Source organism: Sorex araneus, chromosome 6, assembly GCF_027595985.1.
Source record: "Sorex araneus isolate mSorAra2 chromosome 6, mSorAra2.pri, whole genome shotgun sequence".
NCBI classification, from domain to species: domain Eukaryota; kingdom Metazoa; phylum Chordata; class Mammalia; order Eulipotyphla; family Soricidae; genus Sorex; species Sorex araneus.
This window is the reverse complement of record NC_073307.1, coordinates 151,570,547-151,594,196: the sequence shown is the minus strand read 5'-3', so window position 1 is coordinate 151,594,196 and position 23,650 is coordinate 151,570,547. Positions and strand designations below refer to the sequence as shown.

At 37.7% G+C, this 23,650-nt stretch overlaps 2 protein-coding genes across 2 annotated transcripts; both read left to right on the top strand.

Moving 5' to 3' along the window:
* The first annotated feature begins 643 nt into the window (after positions 1-643).
* Positions 644-1,576, top strand: LOC101541841 (olfactory receptor 4C11-like). Its single transcript, XM_004621602.2, has one exon. The coding sequence runs from the start codon at positions 644-646 to the stop codon at positions 1,574-1,576; it is 933 nt and encodes a 310-aa protein (XP_004621659.1).
* Positions 1,577-14,958: 13,382 nt separating this feature from the next.
* LOC101545281 (olfactory receptor 4C11) lies at positions 14,959-15,891 on the top strand. The gene has a single exon (XM_004621614.2). The coding sequence runs from the start codon at positions 14,959-14,961 to the stop codon at positions 15,889-15,891; it is 933 nt and encodes a 310-aa protein (XP_004621671.2).
* Positions 15,892-23,650: the final 7,759 nt, after the last annotated feature.

Here is a 23,650-nt window from a genome sequence, read left to right as displayed (position 1 = left end):
CTTAAATGTTCTAAATTTATTAGAAGATAGTTTATAAATGAATTATCAGGTTCCAGTAACGTTAAGTGAAAAAGAAGCTACCAATTTATGTATAGAAAATTCTATTTTTGTAATGCATCAAATGGTTCTTATTAAAAAACAAAAATGTTCAGCTCAAGACATTAACCACTCATGTCTAATATTCTGAACTAATGTTTACACAGTCTTCAGAATAATTTTTCTTTTGAATATTTATATGTGTAATTATTTTAATAGCTGAACAGGTAAATAAATCAAACATATTACGATATCCATTGTAGTAAAAAAATCAACGCAGGTGTTAAGTGATTACTATTGGCAAGTAATGCTTTTATGATTGTGCATATATATTGGATCTCTAAACTTAGCATTCTTGGAGCTGGAGTGATAGTAAGGTGGGTAAGGTTTTGCCTTGCATGCGGCCAATCAGGGTTCGATCCCCAGGATCCCATATGGTTCCCCCAGCACCGCCAGGATTAACTTGTGAGTGCAGTCAGGAATAACCCCTGTGCATCGCCTGCTGTGACACACACACACACAAAATGCAAACTTAGCATTCTTTCATTTTTTTCTTTTCTAGATTAACTATTTGCATCCTGTACTTCTTTTATCATCCGGTGAAACAATGAAACAAAACAGCAGTGTCAATAAATTTATACTATTAGGATTGACCCAAGATCCTGTAAGACAGAAGATGGTATTTGCCATCTTCTTCATTTTCTATGTGGGAACTGTGATAGGCAATTTGCTTATTATTCTGACCATAAAGTTTAGTCGGACACTTGGGAGCCCCATGTACTTCTTCTTATTTTATTTGTCCCTGGTTGATTTTTGCTTTTCAACTTCTATTGCCCCAAGACTTCTCGTGGATTCTCTGTCGACCCAAAAGTTCATATCTTACAATGAGTGCTTGACTCAAGTATTTGCACTCCATTTATTTGGTGCCATGGAAATCTTTGTCCTAGTTCTCATGGCTGTTGATCGCTATGTGGCCATCTGTAAACCGTTGCGTTATCCAACCATTATGAGGCGGCAGGTCTGCATCATCCTGATTATTTTTTCATGGATAGGTTCTTTTATACATTCTATAGCTCAGATTATACTGGCCTTGGAATTGCCTTTCTGTGGACCTAATGAAATTGATCATTATTGCTGTGATTTGCAACCCTTGCTGAAGCTTGCTTGCATGGATACATATGAGATCAACCTTCTTTTGGTGTCTAACAGTGGGGCGCTTTGCACAATTGGTCTTGTCTTTCTTTTGTTCTCCTATTTTGTTATCTTGCACTCGCTGAGAAACCACAGTGCAGAAGGGAGGAAAAAGGCTCTTTCCACTTGTACTTCCCATGTCACTGTAGTAATATTATCTTTTGGTCCATGTATATTTATATATACACGTCCTCCCATCACTTTTGCTGCAGACAAGATGGTAGAAGTCTTTTATACTATTGGAACCCCCTTTCTCAACCCACTCATCTACACACTGAGGAACGCAGAGGTGAAAAACGCCATGAGAAAGCTATGGCTTGTTGAAGTTACCTCAGCAAGTAAAGGATGATTAGAGGTCTAGTTCACTAATCATTAAGGTATGGCTTTCAAACATGGTTATTTAAATTTGGAATCCTCCTGCAATGTAATAGAATACACATGCACTTCTTATATTTCTGTGAATTTGTTTAATCTGAAGGAGAGCAAAACAGTATATTTTTATCACTTCAGCAGGAGCTACTTATAGTGACTGATATAAATGTTGATTCATTTAATAAAGCATAAATAGGTTCAGTAAATTGGACAAGTTTTATGAAATACATATTGCATGCTTGAATTTTTTAAAAAAACTCAAAGCTAAATTCTACTCGTTTTATCCATGTGTGTTAAAACATATGCTTTTTACCTTAATAAATGTATGAAAAGTAATAAAAGCTTTTGGTGTTGACAATGATATCTATACCTGTATAAAGCTGCAGGTGCTATATTAGGCCTATTTTATAAATGAAGAAACTATAGAAAAGGGGAAACATCAAAACATTCAAAGTGTAAATGTTTCTGTGTAATTTCAAATAATTCCCTTCATAGTGTCAGTGCCCTTATGTTCCAAACAGTGTTTGTTGGTGATGCTACAGTGTTAAAAGGCTTTTGACAATTCCATCTGAAGAAATTAAAGCTTATACCTAGCTCCCATATTCTATCTGCAGTCAATGGTCTGGTTTAAGGGTAAGATATTCAAACAAAAAGGGCTACTCCTGTCCAATACAATTTGGAATACAATCTGGAAGCAGCAAAATATAACTCTGAATTCCAAATATGGCATCACAGTTTATTTTTACCTGGTTGCAAATTGAATGTTTTGAACTTCTTCATAATAGACAGGGCAGCTTTATGTTCTTAATGTCATGGATACTTCACTGATGTAAATTTTCGTCCCTGCATGCAGTCTTTCTGCCAAAACTGTCATTCACACAATTATAAATGATCTTGTCCACCATTATATTGCTCACCACCCAGTTTATGATCAAATTCTTTATTTATTTTATTAACTGGAGATAAGCAATGAACAGATGCATAAAGAATTATATCACCATGTTCCTCAAATAAATTGATCCTACAAGACAGAAGAGTAATCTCTTGATGAATGGATTAATATACCTATTAGATGACAATCTTGTAGTATTTATAAGAATTTTAGTTTTCCAGAAAGCTTTATGTACTTTCAATAATCATTCATTTGATATTGCTCTTTGTCCTTTGAAGATGATTCATGAGAATATGGAATCAGAGTAGAAATGAGAATGCCTCCCCTCCAGATTACCCTCAAAGTAATTATACATTTTTTTCCATTTGTCATTACCTATGGACTGACTGATTGTTATGGATCTCAGTTTTCAAGGGTAAAATATTTTCGCAGCAGACAAGGAAAATTGTACTGAAATTAGAGTTAAGACTCTAAATTAGACTGAAATTAGAGTCAAGTCTTTTCGGCCTCTGGGTCCACAGGGATTGAAGGGAGTGACTGCATTAGCTGGAGTGGATTTTCCAATCTACTAGAACAAAATTGGATATTGACTAATTAATGAAGATTAAAGAATGTCTAGAGTGTATTAATAATCATAGTTTTAAAAAAATATTTTTGATCATGTTTGTGGCCACATCTAGTTGTAGTCTTACTCCCTGCTCTGGGCTCTGGGATCACTCCTGCCAGGGTCTAAGGAACCATATATAGTGCTGAGGATGAATCCCAATTATACAAATGATGGGAAAGCACCAGACCTGCTGTACTATCTCCTCGTTGCCATGGCAATTTTAAATATTACCCCGCTCCTCCATAAGATCAATGGATAGTCACAATGACCTAATCCAGACAGAACTGCTAATAGCGTAGACATTTTAACATGAAGATGTGTGACACCCCATCAGGTACAACAGGCTTTCAGAAGGCATAAAATGTACAAAATGAGTTTTTTTATAAAACCTAAGTAGTTATAAATGTCATTTATAACCATCACAGTATTAAAAATCAGAACTGCAGTTATTAAAAGCTCTACTTATTATTAAAAATATATTCTGATGCTCCCAGTTGTTTTAAAAGTTGAATTAGTACAATGATTATGGTGGACTATTCACACTAATGCACTTGGCCATTATTTATTGATTGAAATCTTGAAAATCACAAAAGAGACTGACCTCCCTGGATAAAAGATTCCCCCTACCAGAGAGTCTTTTAACTGAAACACCAGTGCTTCCCGTTTGACACCCTGCATATTATTACACTGACTCCACTGACTGCTGCAATTTACTGACAGCAGAACTATAACATTCTTTGTTTGAGTTCATTTTAGCCTCTAGATTTAAACTATGATATGTGCTTTGAGATTTTTCCACAGTTCCCCAAATTGCAAAAATAATTTGTCTACAGTACATGTTAATAACAAAAAATTAAGTTGAGAGTCCTTGCTTTTTGTTATATGGAAAAATAGTCTCCATGTGAATTAAATACCTAGACAAGAGTGTTACAACTATGAAAATGAGTAGAAGAATCTAAAGTGGAAAATGTTCAAAACATTCACATATCACCTGTTACCTATCATCTATTTGCTCGAGAGGGCGCCAGAAAGGTCACGATTTGTCCTATAGCATGCTAGTGTAGCCCAATGGTGTCTGTTCACTCCAAGAACACGAAGAGCATTCAAAACATTACTTTGGGAAATTAGTTTTAAATGTGCTACCCAAAACTGAAATAGTAGAAGAGAAAGAGATATATTGAATGGCATGATATTTATGTATGAAAGAATATGGTAAGCTGAGTGTAAAAGCATCCCATGGAAAATGAAATTCTTTCAAAAATCTATTTGGTGTGAGGTTAAAATGCAGAATGTGAATGTATGAATGCAACTTAAATCAAATGCAGCAGTAAGTGGGCAAAAGGTGGTCCTTGCAGATAATATATAAATGGATAAGCAACTTATGGAATGATGCACATTACTAATTACAACAGTACAACTATGTATTGTTCATAAGGATGTAAGCTGTTTTAGCCACCATAAAAAGACAGTCTGAGGGGTTGGAGTGATAGTACAGTGGGTAGGGCGTTTGCCTTGCACGCGGCTGACCCGGGTTCGATTTTCAGCAACCCTTATGGTCCCTTGAGTACCGCCAGCAGTAATTCCTGAGTGTAAATCTAGGAGTAACCCCTAACCCCTGTGTATTGCGGGTGTGACTCAAAAAGCAAAATAATAAATAAAAAAGTCTGAAACAGAATTACAAAAGGCTAGTTGCATTATCCAGATTCCCAATTCCTACTACATACCACAAATAATTAAAAGCAGGGACTCCTTAAAAACTTTTACACTTATGTTTATAACCAAAATATTTAAGCAACCTTACAAGCCATCAACAAATGAATAGATAAACCAAAGAATAATATTCAATGTCAGTGAGGTGCTTCTAACAGGGTCACAACCTATGAAAGCAGGTTAATGAAATAAGTTCATTTTCAACAAATTTAAACAAAAGTTTTATTTTTATGCAAAAATGTAAATATAATTAGGAGTTCCCAGATTGAATTCTATACTCAGTTTTCCCTTTTATCACTTACATGATTGAAGCACTTTCAATGACTAATCAATCAAACACATTTTAAGTAAAATAATTCAAGTGAGGGGCCAGAGTGATAGTACAGCATGTAGGTCATTGCCTTGCACACGGCCGGCCCGGATTCAAACCCCGGCATCCCTTATAGTCCCCCAAGCACTGCCAGGAATAATTCCTGAGTGCAGAGCCAAGAGTAACTCCTGAGTATTGCTGGATGTGACACAAAAGAAATAAATAATAATAATAATAATAATAATAATAATAATAATAATAATAATAATTCAAGTGAATGATCACTTGAACTGAATCCTCTAACATTGGTTCATGGTTATAAATTCTTACTGATAGATATGTCTGGCAAAAAACAAAGAAAATGTATATAAATGTATATAAAATAACCTGAATAAAAAGACTCCAAGGCACATCATAGTCAGAATGATGGATGCTGTGGATAGAGACACAATACTGCAAGCAGCAATTTACAAAGTAGGAAATCACATACTAGGGAGCACCTCTTAGATTTACAGCAGACCTATCGGAGGAAACCCTCCAAGCTCGAAAACAATGGTAGGACATAGTAAAAAAACTCAATGAAATGAATGCATCACCAAAAATACTTTATCAGGGTAAACTCTCACTCAAACTGAAATGAACCATACATTATTTCTGGGATAAAAAACTGTTCAGGAACTTCATAGACTCAAAAATAACTTAAAAGAAGGACTAAAGGGGCTACTGTAAGACAAGGAAGAACCCCCAAAAGAAGAACAAACCCCAAAGGAAGATGACACAAAACCCCATCAAAACAATCTCTCTCAATGTCAACGGCCTAAATACGTCAATTAAGAGACACAGAGTGGCAAAATGGATCCGGAAACTAAACCCAACATTCTTCTGCCTGCAAGAAACACACCTGAACAATCAGAAAAAACACAGACTCAAAGTAAAAGGATGGAAAACAATCCTGCAGGCAAATAACTCCCTCAAAAAAGCTGGGGTGGCCATACTAATATCCTACAACATATATTTCAGGTTGTAAAAGATTCGAAGAAAGAGTGAAGGTCATTTTCAATTTATCAAGGGATATGTACAACTGGAAGAAATCACACTCTTAAACGTTTACTCACCTAATGAGTGACCGATTTAATATTTAAAACAACTCCTAACAGACTTTAAAGAGGACATTGCTAGCAGCACAATAATAGTTGGGGACTTCAACACTGCCTTATTACTGCTAGAATAGATGGACAAGAACAAAACTCATCTAGGAAACACTGACTCTGAAAGAAGGAATGGAAGATAGAAGCCTAATAGACTTATACAGGGCTTTATACCCCAAAAAGAAAGAATACATATTCTTTCCCAGTGCACCTGGAACATTTTTCAAAATGGATCATGTACTGGACCACAAAACATACCTCAATAGAATCAGAAAATTAGAAATTGTTTCAACCATCTTTTCAAACCATGATACGCTGAAGATAGAAGCTAATCACACACAAACATGGAGAACCAAAGCAAAGACCCAAAAATTAAACAGCTTGGTGTTGAACAGTGAGTGGGTCAGGAAGGAAATCAAGGAGTAATCAAGAGATACCTCGAAACAAACAAGAATGAAGACACGAGCTACCAAAACCTATGGGATGCAGCTAAAGCTATGTTGAGGGGAAAATTTATAGCTCTGCAAGCATTCCTTAGGAAGGAAGAAGGGGCCTACATAGATAGCTTAACTTCACAGCTCAAGATCTTAGAAAAAGGACCAGAAAAAGGAACCCAAACCCGACTGAAGGAAAGAAATAATAAGAATTAGAGCAGAAATTAACGATATGGAAATCCAGAAAACAATCTGAAAGGTCAATTAAACCAAGAGCTGGTTCCTTGAGATAATAAACAAGATTGATAAACCACTAGCAAGACTCACAAAGAAAGAAAGAGAACCCTAATAAACCAAATCAGAAATGAAAAGGGGGACATCAAGACAGAAGCCAAGGAGATTCAAAAGATCATCAGAGACTACTTTGAAAGACTGTATGCCATGAAACAAGAAAACCTAAAAGAAATGGATGAATTTCTTCATTCCTACAATTTCCCAAGACTGAACCAAAAAGACAGGAAATACCTGAATAGACCCATTAATATCAAGGAAATCGAAACTGTAATCAAAAATCTACCCAAAAACAAGAGCCCGGGTCCAGACTGATTCACTGGTAAATTCTTCCTAACATTTAAAGAGGACCTGTTGCCAGTTCTCCTCAAGCTTTTCCAGGAAATTGAAAAAACAGGAACCTTCCCAAACAGTTTCTATGAGGCACATATCTCCCTAATACCAAAAGGAAACAAAGGCACCACAAAAACAAGACAATTTTACACCAATATCTCTGATGAATACCGATCAAAGATCCTCAACAAAATATTAGCAAATAGAATCCAAAAACTCATTAAAAAGATCATAAAACATGACCAAGTGGGATTCATCCTGGGGATGCAAGGATGGTTTAACATTTGGAAATCAAACAACATAATCCATCATATCGAGAAAAGTAATGATAAAAACCATATAATCATATCAATAGATGCAGAGAAAGCATTTGACAAGATCCAACATCGGTTCATGGTGAAAACTCTCACCAAAATGTGTTTTGGAGGAACATTCCTCAAAATAGTTAAAGCCATCTACCACAAACTTATGGCAAGTTTTATCCTCAATGGGGAAAAACTAAGGGCCTTTCCTCAAAGGTCAGGGACAGGACAAGGATGCACACTCTCACCACTGCTGTTCAATATAGTACTGAAAGTACTTTCAATAGCTGTTAGGCAAGAAAAAGATATTAAGGGCATCCAGGTAGGAAAAGAAGAAATCAAACCCTCACTATTTGTAGACAGTATGATACTATATCTAAAGAAGCCTAAAATCTCTACTTAGAAACTGTTAGAAGCAGCAGACTTGTACAGTAAGGTTGCCGGCTATAAAATCAATATCCAAAAATCCATAGCCTTCCTATTTGCAAACAATGAGACAAAGGAAAGGGACATAAAAAAGCAATCCCATTCACAATAGTGCCCCAGAAAATCAAGTGCCTGGAATCAGCTTAATTAAAGAAGCAAAGGACCTCTACAAAGAAATCAATGGAAAGCTACTTTATGAAATAAAAGAGGACATGAGGAAATGGAAACATATCCCCTGCTCATGGATAGGGAGAATCAACATTGTCAAAATGGCAATACTCCCCAAAGCATTATACAGATTCAAAGTGATGTCAAAGAAATGACATCTACACTTATATGTTCATCGCGGCACTGTTTTCAATAGCCAGACTCTGGAAAAAACCGAGTGCCCGAGAACAGATGACTGGTTAAAGAAACTATAGTACATCTATACAATGGAATACTATGCAGCTGTTAGAAAAGATGAAGACATAAACTTTGCATATAAGTGGATCAACATGGAAAGTATCATGCTAAGTGAAATGTGTCAGAAAGAGAGGGTCAGACAGAAAGATTGCATTCCTCTGTGGAATATAAAATAACAGAGTAGGAGACTAACACCCAAGAATAGCAGATATAATACAAGGAGGTTGGATCTATGGCTTGGAAGATGGCCTCACATGCTGAGGGAAAGGCAGCCGGATAGAGAAGGGAACACCAGGTAAAATGTGGTTGGGGACCCCGCTCGAGAAGAGAGAAATGTGCTGAAAGTAGACTAGAGACTGAACACTATGACCACTCAATAGCCCTATTGCAAACCACAACAGCCAAAAGGAGAGAAAACAAAATGGAATACCATGCCACAGAGGTGGGGTGGTGTTGGGTGTGGACCGGATTGGAGGGTGGGAGGGATACTGGTTTCATTGGTGGTGGAGAATGGACACTGGTGGAGGGATGGGTTCTCTAACATTGTATGAGTTAAACACAAGCACAGAGTTGGGTAAATTTGTAACTGTACCCTCATGGTGACTCACTTATTAAAAAAAAAAAACTATGGGATTATCTGACATTCTACTCAAGATTGTTGAAGTAAGACCACAGACATAATATCCAGTTATTCACATTACATCAGTCTAAGTATACTACATAACTTCACTATGGAGATTTAGCTGGATAAGGTAGCATCATTCACATTTCTGTTTTTGTAAAAATGTACATTCTTCCACCCCAAGAAGTATGGATTCATAGGAGCATTTAAAAGAAAAGCAAATCAATACAAGTGTTTGGAATAATTTTCTTGGAGGGGTGTTTTGGACCACTCCCAGCAGTGCTCAGTGTTCATTCCTGGCTACACTTAGGCATCACTTCAGGTGGGGCTTGGGGTGCCGTATGGGTGCTGCGAATTGAACTCAGGTCATCTGTGTGCAGGACACATGCCCTACATAATGACTATGCTCCAGCCCCAACAAATCTTATGGAATTCTTCTGTCTAGTCTCCCATATTCTTAGGAAGGTCTTTGAAACAGTGCTCAATGAACCGGGTGCCATCCCTACAGTACCAAGCAGTGCGCAGTGAACTGGTTGCCATCCCTGCTGTACCTGCCCACAAACAATAGAGAGTCCCATGCTAGGGCTGGAGGATGTGGTGTCACTTGGACGCTGGGGTCCAGGGGTCATCTGGACCCTCACAGCTGTTGGATATTAACCCTAAATGTTTTAGGCTTCATCAGTGAATTGCCTCTTTCCTCCTCCTAGGGAAGCTTACAGTGCTCCTGTGAGTATCCCTAAACTTCTGGCTTTATCTCTAGCCTTTCCTTTGTGTTTTACCTTTCATTGTCACAGTTCTCCCAAGTCAGTTTGGTAACTTATAATCCAAAATTTTTTGGTAATTCTGGATTTTATATGGTGAATCAATTCCTTTTCTATGTCCCCGAGAACCTTTTGATATTTTACTAGACCAATGTTCTTAAATACAGAAAAACTGCTAATGCTATGCTCCTAATATCTGGGATTTAACTGACTCTGAAATATATTTAGTCCTGGCTATTGGTCATAATTATTTGCTTCAGGCTTTAATTGCTAAAGTTCCTAACACCCCGAAAGGGAGTTTCCACCATGGGACTGAGATGGATCCAGGGTGAGTGGAGAAGCTACCCTGGCATTGAAATGGGACAATCTAGAAAGCATAAATGTCTGATCTTGATGCAAACTGTTATAACTTAAGAGACAGGACTCCCTGGATTAAGACAAAGTGAACAGGCCTGAGGGCTTAGTCTGGGACTTACAGTAAAAGACTTCTTGCTCTCAGAGAACTGAGCACTGTAGCACTGTAGCACTGTTGTCCCATTGTTCAACAATTTGCTCGAGCAGGCACCAGTAACGTCTCAATTGTGAGGATTATTACTTTTTTGGGCATATCGAATACGCCACATGTAGCTTGCCAGGCTCTGCCATGCAGGCTGGATACTCTCGGTAGCTTGATAGGCTCTCTGAGAGGGACAGAGGAATCAAACCCGAGTTTTCCACGTGCAAGGCAAATGCCCTACCCCCTAAGCGCTGTGCTATCGCTCTAGTCAGAGAACTGAGTGCCCAGAGAACTAAGATTGGGATTTTTATCTCTTACTGTGTTTATCCGAACAATTGTAAGTATCTTAAGAAATAGACTTAACTGTTTGAATAATCGTTTGAATTATTTTTTTTGTTTTATACGAGTAGAGAGAAAAAGAAAAGCAATATGGAAGTTCCTGGGAGATAGAGAGTCTCCTTGAGTTAATCTCTCCCAGAGAATTGCCTCTGCTGGAATGTTTTACCTCTGTACATCAATCACACTGACATGCAGTCCTACTGCTGACCCCTCTAGATGTGCTATTAGTGTGCTAGTAGCTCTGCATTAAATGGGCCATTTCACCATCAATCTGGGTCTCCTGTCTCTTTGTCTCTGCTGAGGAGGCCTGCTAAGGATGGATAGTGACTCTTAAGAGACACGGCACTCCCGTGCTTTGTAAACTCACAAGAGCAGTACTCCAGGTAGGGCCAAACCAAGAGGTTCTGGGAAGCCTCCACAACCAACTCCAGTGGTGCTCAGGGGACTACATGGGTGTCAGAGGGAAAGGCTGGGTCCTAGCAGTACAAGGCATGCACCCCAACCTGGGATTTTCCCCCAGTTCCTATTCTACTCATTTCATTTAGTAAAATTCTAAATCATCAGAATTCAAAATATAAAATCATCATAATTCATTATTTTCTCCTTTGGGAATATTTCAGTTCCATGTTTTTTATTTTGCTTTTTTATCTTCTTCCCAAACTTAAGTTAGGGGCTCTGTCATTTGACCACTTTGTTGTCCCTTTGGCATATCCTCATCAAATTAGAAAAATATAGATATGGATATTTGTGCATTTGTGTTGTGTTGTTATCTGTGGCTTAGCACCATCGTTCTAGAGCTTCCATGGTCATTTTTTAATATTGCCCCTGACAATTCAAGAGTCAAGCATTTTACCCAAGATGACAAATCATTTTATTAAAAAACAGAATTAAAATCAAGATCTGGACACTAGAAAAGACCTTAATTTTTTTAATTTGTAAAATATTAGATATGATTCAATAAGAATATTAGATTGCAAGAATATGTTACCAATTCTCAAAGTGCAATAAGAAAAATTGAAGAATAAGATTTTTTGTTGGTGATTAAATATTGTTATAAATATATATGTACATATATATGTATATATATATTATATATATGTATATTTGCTGTTTTGGGTCACACCCGGCGATGCACAGGGGTCACTCCTGGCTCTGCACTCACGAATTACCCCTGGCAGTGCTCAGGGGATCATATGGGATGCTGGGAATCGAACCCGGGTCTGCTGAGTGCAAGGTAAATGCCCTACCCGCTATACTATGCTATCACTCCAGCCCCAAACTTAAATATATTTTTATAGTGTGATCTCGCTTATGAATTTTGATTGCAAGAAATTACTAAAAACAGGGGTTGGAGTGATAGTACAGTGAGTAGGGTATTTAACTTGCACATGTCCGACCATGGTTTGATTTCTGGCATCACTGAGCACAACCTGGAGTAATTTCTGAGTGCATGAGTCAGGAGTAACCCCTGTGCATTGCTGGGTGTGACCCAAAAAGAAAAAAAAAAGAAAGAAATTACTGAAAACATTAGGGAATGATTTTCCCAAGACAGTTGTATTTTGCATCATTCAGGTTTAAATACTACTCCAGGGAAAGCAAAAGAGAAGCCCTTCTCAGGCAAAATCCTATATGAAGTGGATTTCTATAGAGTAGGACATCCCGGAACTATCTTAGCCTACCCCAGGGGGTGCAGAAAAAGACTGATGTTCCTGTGTGAGATTGAGAGATTCGACTTCTTGCTATTCAGACAGAATATTAGAAACATTTAAAAAATATACTATTTTAACAAAAAGCTTTGAAATCACCTTGGGATTAAAGAAAAGGGAACAACTTAGCTGCGTTCTCTGCATAAACACTTACAAACTAACGGTAAGGTATATAATTGAGAATAGCTAATATGTGATTCATCCTTGGGGAATATGAATCTGACTAATGTCACATTTTCTTCTAATATAATACAAGCACATACAGAAGAATAGAAAGTGTAAAAAAAATGTATTTTGTACCAGTTTAGTTGTGTTTGTTTGTTTGTTTTATTTGGGGAGATTTGGTGGGAGGCTTTTACAGCTGTGCCCAGGGGGTACTCCTGGCTCTGGAGTCAGGGGTCATTGCTCACTGTGGTCCGGAGAACAATATGTTATACTTGGGATCAAACCAAGGTTGACAAGAGCTTCATCTGCTATGCTATCTCGCACTTTGAGTTTTCAAAATCCTTAAGAAAAACTCAAAACTCATTATTGTATTTAATAAAATAGCAAATGTACTTAGGAAATAGCAATATGTACTTAACATAACAGTTCTTCATAAAATACAAATACTAGGAAAGGACTGTTTTGCTTATGGGCATGAGATAGGCAAATACGAATAACTTTTCTATGTCTCATGCAGTGTTCCATAGAGAGGCTACATCTCTCTGTATTGGAAGATGCTGTTTTTCTTCTCCCTGTTAGCTTTCAGTAGAATATGTTCCAATATATTGAATTTTATCTATAATATTTCTCTTAATTATTTAGTATATAATATGTACATATATTAGAAATATATATCTAATATTTATTGATAGGCATCATAAATGAATAATATATATTGTACAAATATTTATGAATCATGTTCATTACAAATGATTCTATCAAAAATTGAATGTATATGTCTCTTTTTTCTTTTATTTTTTCCTTTTTGGCCTTTTTGTTGCACATCTTGTTGTGCCCAAGGGTTACTTTTCTCTCTGCGGTCAGGAATCACTTCTGGTGGTGCTTAGGGGACCATATGGGGACCATATGGGGTGCTGAAGATCGAACCTGAGTCATCCATGTGCAAGGCAAGCGCTCTCCACGCTGTTATGTCTCTCTGGTCCCAAGTGTCTCATTTCTTTAATTTTCAAGATTTAGAAACTACCACAAAGTTTTTACTTTGATTTGCCATAGAGTTAGGTACACTGTGTCAATCTATGATGCAGTAAATATTCCTGATATTTCAACAGATTCTTCTATACCTGACACCATCTTACTCAAATTCTAGACCTTAGCTCTGCCCTCTGAAATCCCACTGCATCTTCAGATTACATCACAAAATATATCTAAGGATGCTTATGTAAATAAAAGCCATGTCCAAGGTTGGAATTCTTTAATGTTTGGTTTTGTTTTCAGTTTAGTACCACACCCATAGTGTACAGGACTTTCTCCTGACTCTGATTTCAGGAATCACTCCTGATGGCGTTTGGGGTAATCATATAGGGAGAGAGATTTTTAAGACTGGAGAGTGGTCAGCCACTTAAAGCAAACCCTGCACCATTTCTCTGGTTCCTTGATGCTTTTTTTTTTAAATGCAGCACAATTATGCCATACTTTCAAACACTGTCAAAGGAAGTTTTTTTTAAAGTAGTTCATCGTCTTTGATATGAGTGCATTTTCCTACTCAGAATATCGCAACTATAATAAGCTTTAATAATCATATTGTTCATTTATATAAATGATTGATTGAGGTGTCATGCTGCTAATGTTTCCCTCCTCAACATACCATTCTCAGTGTGTAAACAAAAACAAATTAGCTAAAAAATAATAAATTAGGAAAACAATTTTTTTTCTGCAGGCAACAGAAACATTTTTAGAAAACAAAATTAACGACTAACACTGAATTAAGAACTATGAATCACTGGAAGCTCTTAAGAAACAAAGAAAGAGGAAATAAAATTACTCTGGAGAGCAGATTCAAGTAAGTTTCTTAATTTAGTGGTCTGGAAGGGTTTATTTATCTCTGTCTATCATTCTATTTCTGCCTCTTTCTTTCTCTCCCTTCCATGTCTATCCATGCTTTAGAATGTAAAGCACCATCAGATGAGTCAGAAATCATTCCTTGAAATTTAGATAATTTACTAAAATAACTAGACTGACAGACTAAAGTAATGTAAAAAGTTGAAAGGTAAAACTTGTATGCTTTTTCTGTATTTTTGTAGCCTGCTTCCTAACAGACTATGCTGAAAGATATACAGATCTGGATCATATGAATTTGTTTAAAAAAGCATGGTGTTTATTCAAGTTAATTAATTGTAAATTTTTTGTGACTGCAGAGTACATTGTTTTTCATGGTGATCAGGCTAATTAATGGGGAAATATTGTGAAATCCATTATCTCTAATAAACAAGACAGAAATTAAATGATTACTGTGGGCAAGTGGTAATTTGATGACAGGAAAATGTACTAAATCTATAGTCAGCATTTACTTCATTTTTCTTCTTTTCAGATGAAAAGTATCCTGTCTGCACACTCATTGCATCAATTGGAACAATGCAGCCAAATAACAGTGTAAATGAATTCATACTCATAGGACTGACACAAGATCCCGTGAGACAGCAAATTGTATTTGTCATATTCTTCATTTTCTACTTGGGGACTGTGGTGGGCAATTTGTTAATTATCGTGACCATAAAGTTCAGCCAGACACTGGGGAGTCCCATGTACTTCTTCCTTTTCTACTTGTCTCTTGCTGATTCCTGCTTTTCAACTTCCACAGCTCCAAGACTTATCGTGGATGCCCTATCTACCAAAAAAGTGATATCTTATAATGAATGCATGACTCAGGTCTTTGCACTTCATTTATTTGGCTGCATGGAGATCTTTGTGCTCATCCTCATGGCTGCTGATCGCTATGTGGCCATCTGTAAACCCCTGCATTACCCAACCATCATGAGGAGACAGGTCTGCATTGCTTTGATCATCCTTGCCTGGATAGGGTCTTTCATACACTCCATAGCTCAGATTGCATTGGCTTTACAATTGCCTTTCTGTGGTCCTAATCTGATTGATCATTACTGTTGTGATTTGCAGCCTTTACTAAAGTTGGCATGCATGGACACTTACAAGATCAATTTATTATTGGTGACTAATAGTGGTGCCATTTGCTCAAGCAGTTTTGTGCTTCTGATGATCTCCTACTTTGTAATTTTGCATTCACTTCGAAACCACAGTGCAGAGGGAAGGAAAAAAGCCCTGTCCACTTGTACCTCTCACATCATTGTAGTAATCTTATTCTTTGGTCCTTGTATATTCATTTATACACGCCCCCCAACTACTTTCCCTATGGACAAGATGGTGGCAGTATTTTATACTATTGGAACACCTTTTCTTAACCCCATCATCTATACACTGAGGAATGCAGAAGTGAAGAATGCCATGAGAAAGTTATGGCTCAGAAAAATTACTTCAGAAAACCAGAAGTAAATTAGACGTCTGCTTAATTCCTTATTCTATCACAAGTTAACTGAATCTCTAGATAGACAATAGGATGGAGTGTAAGTTGATTCTCCATGCAGATTCATCATGTCCATAGTTTTATTTGTTATGTATAGCTTTTCTGAAAATTTCAACCTCAGTTTTTCTTTTGCAGAGTTCTCAGATTTTACATTGTTGATTGTGTATATTCACGAAGCAATCTATATTATGCTTCGATGAGAGTAAAGATGTGGACTTAATCATACTGATTCAGATAGACTGCATTAATAGTGTAGCTAGCACTTTCAGTATTACTGCTTCTATATATTTCAAATAAGGTTTAAAGATTTTAATCAAGCACCTCTAGAACAAAGAAATGAACCTAATGTGTCAGTTTTATGTCATTACTTTATTAGTTAACTTAGGAATACTCTGAACTATTCTATTGAAGGATTTTTCTAAAATAAAATGCTATTCTAAACATCTCATGCCATTTTTTCCTTGATTACTAAGATCACTAAGACCTATTTTAGTTTTATTTAAATGTTTTATTTTTGAAAGTACTATTGTAAAGGTGCTAAGATATTTAGTAGTTCTTATTATATTTAGTAGATCAGACCTATAGTAATAGAATTTGTTAGCTTTTTTGGGTCACACTCAGTAATGCTCAGGAATTACTCCTGGCAGTGCATAGGGAACCCCAGGGTATGCCAGGGACTGAACCCAGGTCAGCCACATGCAAGGCAAATGCCCTACCCACTGTACTATTGCTCTGGGTCCCTAATAATAGAAATTTATACCTTCATACCATATTTGTTTAATTCATACTAGATTAAAGGCCATGATATTAGATTCTGTTCCACAGAACACATGGGAAAAAAATAGGCAGAATTTTTCATGATCTCAATCTCCAAGTAATATGTAATTAAGCAATCCCACTAGCTAAGACAATCTAACTAAAATAAACAAACAGAATTACCTTAGATACCCACCAACAGATAAATTCATATCACTGCATCAAGGTATCATTGTCCTCCTGTTATTCATAGATTTGCTGGAGCGGGTGCCAGTAACATCTCCATTCATCCCTGTTGCATTCAGCGTCAGGAGAATGAGGCCCATTATTGTTACTGTTTTTGGCATATTGAATAATGATATGCCAATATGATAAACTCATAATGAGTCATAATTATCTTACATAATTGCAGTATATGTGCACAATAGAATACTAATAAATGAGAGAAGATGAAACAGTGCAGTCTCCTGCATCCTGGATAGAGTTGGAGGGTATCCTGCAAAATGCACTGAGTCTGGAAGAAAAAAATATAATCATCAAAAGATTTTTTTCGTATGTGGAATGTAAAGAATCAAAGCAAGCTATAAGACAATTCTGAATGGAAAGAAACTTTAAGATAGTGGCAGCAGATGTGTTTCTGCGGAGACAGAAAGAGGGAGGGAGAAGGGATTTTGGAACAGTGACAGAGAAGAGCAGACAATATGTGATGGGTAGTGTTCATCTCCAGCTGTTTCTGTCTATGTTTACCTTTATTGCCTACATCCATATTTATCGATGTATATCTACATATATGTATAACATCCACATCTAGATGTTACCTACCTGCCTATATAGGGAAAGGGACAGGGCAGGGTACACTGGCTGAGTGACTGAGAAGGTGTCTTGCAATGCTCACTGGATCTAAAATGTGACAAAACACAGAAGCAAACAAAAGATACTGGTAGTTGAATCAGAGAGGAAGTATGTAGAAGTAAATAAGTAGAAGTAAATCAGTAATACAAATAGTGACTTGTTTATCTTTTCGTTTCTTTTTTCCCCTTTTTTGGGGGGTTAGGATGTCCATATTCTGTGATAGCTCTGTGCTTAAGGATCACTCCTGACTGTACATAAGAATCATATGGGGTGCTGGGCCTAAGACCTTGGTTAGTGGCTACAGTGCCAGTGTCCTGCCTCCAGGACACTCTCTCTTGCCACTGGACTCTGTCTATGGCTGCATACAGTTGTATCCTACATCTGATCTTAGCTAAAAGGTCGTGAAGTGATCTATGGTTGTATTCTAAAAATAAAACCAAATTATGTATAGTTTCTTCTCTTAAAACATTGTATTATAAAAATAAACCAACTAATGTATAATGAAAAAATACTTATTAAACACACTCAAATTCCCATAAAATATATTTTATCTGCCTTATAAAATATATCATCAAAATAAGGGCATATAAGAAAGTTATGTATACATTACATTTTTGGTGGGGCACACCTAGGGATGCTCAGAGCTTACTCCTGGCTCTGTGCTCAAGGGTCATTCCTGAGTGGGCTAGCTCCAGGGACCACATGTGGAGTTGAGGATCAAACTAGGTGGGCTATGTGCAAGGCAAGCACTCTACCTGCTCTACTATCTCTCTGGCCCTATCTGTCAATTCACTGTCACTGTATCACTGTCATCCCATTGCTCATCAATTTACTTTAGCAGGCACTAGTAACATCTCCATTGTGAGATTTATTGTTACTGTTTTTAGCCTACTGAATTCTCCACGAGTAGCTTGCCAGGCTCTGCCATGCAGGTGAGATACTCTCGGTAGCTTGCCCGGCTCTCTGAGATGGATGGAGCAATTGAACCCGGGTTGGCCGCATGCAAGTCAATCGCCTTACCCGCTGTGCTATCCCTCCAGCCCATGTGTAAATTAGTAAAGAAAAAAGAACAGCTATTAAAGAGGATTTAAGATTCTATTTCACAATTTTAAGTTACTTGGTTTCTCTTATATAGAATGCTTTATGTGTATATATGTTTTATATGCATCAGTTTGAAACAGGCCCAGGTATATCTCCAAGCAACATCATGGAGTGTTTTGTCTGTTCTTTCTTCAGTGTATTCTATTGCTAGTAGTTTAATAACAAAATATTTCATTTTTGTTAACCTTCTTTTACTTTTGTCTCAGAATTCTGTTTTTCATGTAAATTTTAACAAAATTCATTTACTTGAAGAATATGACTCTGATAAACATGGCATTCAAAAAAACTAAAAAAAAAAAACTCCTGATAAATAAAGAAGACTTGAGTGGATTCTTTATCAAAGCTGACCTACAGATTGACAGCAGGGGAATGAAGCTCCGCAGGAGAAGGAGGCTAGGCAGGCCTGGTAGAGGCCTGTGGGTGCCCTATGAGGCAGCCCCTAGGTCCAATGGGAGAAGAGCAGCTCAGAAGGGGTCTGTCTGCAGACAGCAGATCCCTCCCCAATGCTTAGTCCCAGCACCCAGCCACAAAGGCAGGGTGTGGGGGATACCTGCAGCCCAGAAAGAGGGGAAGGGGTGCATGGAAGGGTTTAGGGGGATAGCCAGCAGCTCCCTTAGCTGGATTTTCCTACTAAAAGGCAGCTCTGGGTTCTGCCAGCAGGGACCACCAGGCCCACAGTCACCCCCACAGCCCACAGCAGCTCTGCTCTGTGGGGCCTGAGGGACCAGTAATTTTGTCAGGATAGGCTTTTTCCTGTTGTCTATGTGTGTCTGGCTGTGTGTTCTCTCAGTGTCTGTGCGTGTGTGTGTGTCTATGTCTCTGTGTGTCTCTGTCTGTCTCTAGGTCTTCTGTGTGTGTCAGTGTTCTTGTGTCTATGTGTGCGTGTGTATGAGTCTATGTCTGTGTGTGTGTCTATGTTCCTTTGCATGTCTGTACCTGTCTCTATGTCTCCTGTATATGTCAGTGTTTGTGTGTCTATGTGTGTGTGTCTGTGTGTGTGTCTATGTCTCTCTGTGTGTTTGTGTCTGAGTGTGTGTGTCTATATCTCTCTCAGTTTGTCTGTCTCTGTGTCTGTCTCTGTGGGTCTGTGTGTATCCTGACAGTTGCCAGCTGAGCAAGCCTGGCAAGCTGTGGCCCTGCAGATCCCAGGAGCCTGAAGAGAGCAGGGGGTGCTGCTCCCCCAGTATGAGGGGTCTGTCCCCATCACCCATGCAGTCAGCAGCAGACGAAGGTGCTCAGGACCCACTCAGCGCAGTGCAGTGCAGGGCCTATAGGATGGGGTGACTCTGAGAGCCCTAGTAGAGGCTCAGAGGCAATGGGTGATCCCTGGGCACACCGCCCCCACTTACCACCCTGGCTTCCAGAACCCCCTTCTAGAAGGCCATCCAGAGAAGTTTCCTGGACCTGTGCTCCCCACCCAGCACCCCAACCACACCAATGCTTCCAGAGTAGTGCTGCAGGCCAGCACCATCCAGCACTGACCACGCAGCAGGACACAGTGACTGGGGTCCAGGGCTTAGTACCTGAGTAGCCTAGAGACAACCCCATGTCCCCCACATGCATGCAAGAGGAAAGAATTATGCTCATCATCAGTTATTCTCATGGAAATACTTTTCAGAATGACAGAACTTCACTCCTGTTCAGAATGTCCTATGTTGAAAAAGGCAGAATCATTCCATTGAATTGAATATTGACTTGAGAGCTAAGATGAACATCTAGTTAGGTTTTGTTTATTCTGATTATAAATTAATAAGCGCAAAAGTTAGGGAAATGCATGACGCCTCGTAACATATTAGGAGAGCATAAAAGGTTACAGTGTGCATTTCTATTTATCTAATTGTATGGGATATTGTTGGAAATTAAATAGAATTACCTTATTAGTGGATGTAATCCAATCTATCTCTGATGGAAAGATCAGAGGTACAATTCACTCATTTTAAGGAGGAAAAAATTTATATTTGGTTCAGAAGACTAAAATTGTTGCCTAATAAAATCTAGCATTCTATATAAATGATTTGAAATAGTACCATGATATAAAGTTATATGTTGTTTTTTACCTGAAAATCTATCAAATACTGTATTATGTCCCATTTATATTGTTAGAATTTTACCTAACCATCTCACTTCTAGGCATTTACCTCTAAAACACAAAACATTTATTCAAAAAGAATAATGCATGCCTATATTAATTGTAGCTCTTCGTGCAACAGCAAGGAAGTGGAAAGAAAATTGTCTAACAACAAATGAATTGATAAGGAAATTGTATGCATATATACACAATGGAAAAATGATTCAACCAGAAGGAAAAAATTTTAAAAAAGTGTTAGTACTAGCATTTATATTTATACATTGATCTCTTGATGTTATACATCAAGATGTTAAACAATCATTATATTGTACCATGTACTATGAAACAAATGGTTTTGTCATTTATGGTTATTGACTCAAAGAGTTAGACCAAATGTGTTGCATGAGAGAGCAACAGGCTCTATTTCCTACCATCACATTACCCTATAAATGACCTCTGAGGATACAGTGGGGAGTATCCCTTCACACACTGGACATGGCTAAAGCAAACCAAATTAAGAAAAAACATAGAATGAACTGCTATAAAAATAAATAAAACCTTTATTAAGTTCTGAGCAGTACATTCAGTGGGGCTAATACACCAGTGTGCAGGCTCCCAAAAAGATGGATCTCATAGTCTCTTTAAAGGCTCTCAACAGAATTCTCTTCTAGGGTGGGTGAGCTTACTCTGTAATTTTTTTGGATTTTTCCATTTAGTGGACAATGAACACCATGTTATTTCGGATAATCCATTTATTAATGCTCCCAGCTGAACATTAAAGACTCTAGAATTAGAGGGAGATATTATGTTATTTTGGTTCTGCTTTGGGGCAGGGATTGAGATTTGTGATGGAAACACAGAAATATGGTGGTGGGAAGGTGTAAGGGAGCAGTGATTGGTGTTTGAATATTAAATGTAATAAAATATTGTGAGATACTTTAAAGAATTAAAAAATATGTTTAAAAATCACTCTAGAATGATAAGCAAATGGGACTATATTAAACTAAGAAGCTTCTGCACAGCAAAAGACACAGTGACCAAATACAAAGACAATCTATAGAATGGGAAAGAATATTCACCCAATACCCATCTGAAAAGGGTTTGATATCAAGGATATACAAGGCACTGGTTGGAGTCTGCAAGAAGAAAACATACAATCCCATCAAAAAATGGGGCGATGAAATGAACAGAAACTTTCTCAAGAAAGAAATACAAGTGACAAAGGGGCACATGAAAAAATGTTCTTCATCACTAATCATCAGAGAGATGCATATCAAAACAACTATAAGATACCACCTCACAACACAGAGACTGGGTGACATCCAAAAGAATAAAAGCAACCACTATTGGCGTGGATGTAGGGAGAAAGGGACTCTCCTATACTGCTGTTGGGAATGCTGACTGGTTCAGCCCTTTTGTAAAACAGTATGGACACTTCTCAAAGAATTAGAACTTGAGCTCCCATTTGACCCAGAAATACTACTCCTGGGAATATATCCCGGAAAGGCAAAAAAGTATAGTCGAAATGACATCTGCACTCAAATGTTCATTGCAGCACTGTTTACAATAGCCAGAATCTGGAAAAAAAACCCGAGAACAGATGACTGGTTAAAGAAACTTGGGTACATCTACACAATGAGATACTATGCAGCTGTTAGAAAAGATGAAGCCGTGACCTTTGCATATAAGTGGATTAACATGGAAAGTATAATGCTAAGTGAAATGAGTCAAAAAGAATAAAACAGACATAGAAAGATTGCACTCATCTGTGGAATATTAACAGAATAGTGTTATTCTGTAAATAATAATATAAGTAACAGAATGGGACACTAGCACCCAAGAATAGTAGAGATAAGGACCAGGAGGTAGGGTTCACAGCTTGGAAACTGGCCTCACATGCTGGAGGAAAAGGCAGCTCTGATAGAGAAGGGAACACCAGGTAAAGTTTGGTTCGAGAACCCACTGGGGATGGGAGATGCTCGCTGAAAGTAGACATAGATCAAACATGATGGCCACTCAATACCTCTATTGCAAACCACAACACCCAAAAGGAGAGAGAGAAAACAAAAGGAGATGTCCTGCCACAGAGGTGGGGTGGGGTGGGGATGACGGGGGAGGGAAGGGGTGGGTGGGAGTGGGAGGGATACTGGGATCATTGATGGTGGAGAATGGGCACTGATGGTGGGATGGGTACTTGAGCATTGTATGACTGAAACAGAAGCACAGAAATTTACTCTGGAACTATACTTCATAATTTAATAAAAAATTAATTAAAAAAGTAAAAAAATAAAAAGGTATAGTTACTCTGTAACTATACTTCATAAATTAATAAAAAAATAATTAAAAAAAGTAAAAAGGTAAGACAAAGTCCTCAACAAAAAGACATAGAATTATACAAACATATTTGTAGTCCAAGAATCAATCAATGAAGAAATGGTTGCTTTATTGATCATATAATTGTTTATACGATTTCTATTTTTCTTTCTCTCTCTTTCTTTCTCTTTCATTTCTTTTCTTTTCTTTCTTTCTCTTCTTGTCTAGAAAATGGTTCAAAGAGATCAAATAAACTCTAATAATTACCAAGTGGGGTATACACTTAAGTTCCCTTTAAGAGAGAGAATAGTCTTAGTGTTTCATTTATGTATTGCTTGAGAGAAGAAAATGCTTGAATGAGTATAAAACAGAGAAAGATATTAAATAAAACACGAGAGGGAAAAAAACAGTAGAATTAGAAAAGGGATGAAAAAGAGGTCAAAAGTTAACCCTATTAATACCTCTACTGCAAACCACAACACCCAAAAGAAGAGAGAGAGCAAAAAGGAACGCCCTGTAACAGAGGTGTGGCGGGGTGGGGAGAGGATGGCGTGGGAGTGGTGGGAGGGATACAGGGAGGATTGGTGGTGGAAAATGGGCACTGGTGGAGGGATGGGCACTCGATCACTGTATGTATG

What these genes read in the sequence shown, in the direction of transcription:
- LOC101545281 (XM_004621614.2), top strand. Translation starts at nt 14,959, where the DNA reads ATGCAGCCAAATAACAGTGTAAATGAATTCATACTCATAGGACTGACA.
- LOC101541841 (XM_004621602.2), top strand. Translation starts at nt 644, where the DNA reads ATGAAACAAAACAGCAGTGTCAATAAATTTATACTATTAGGATTGACC.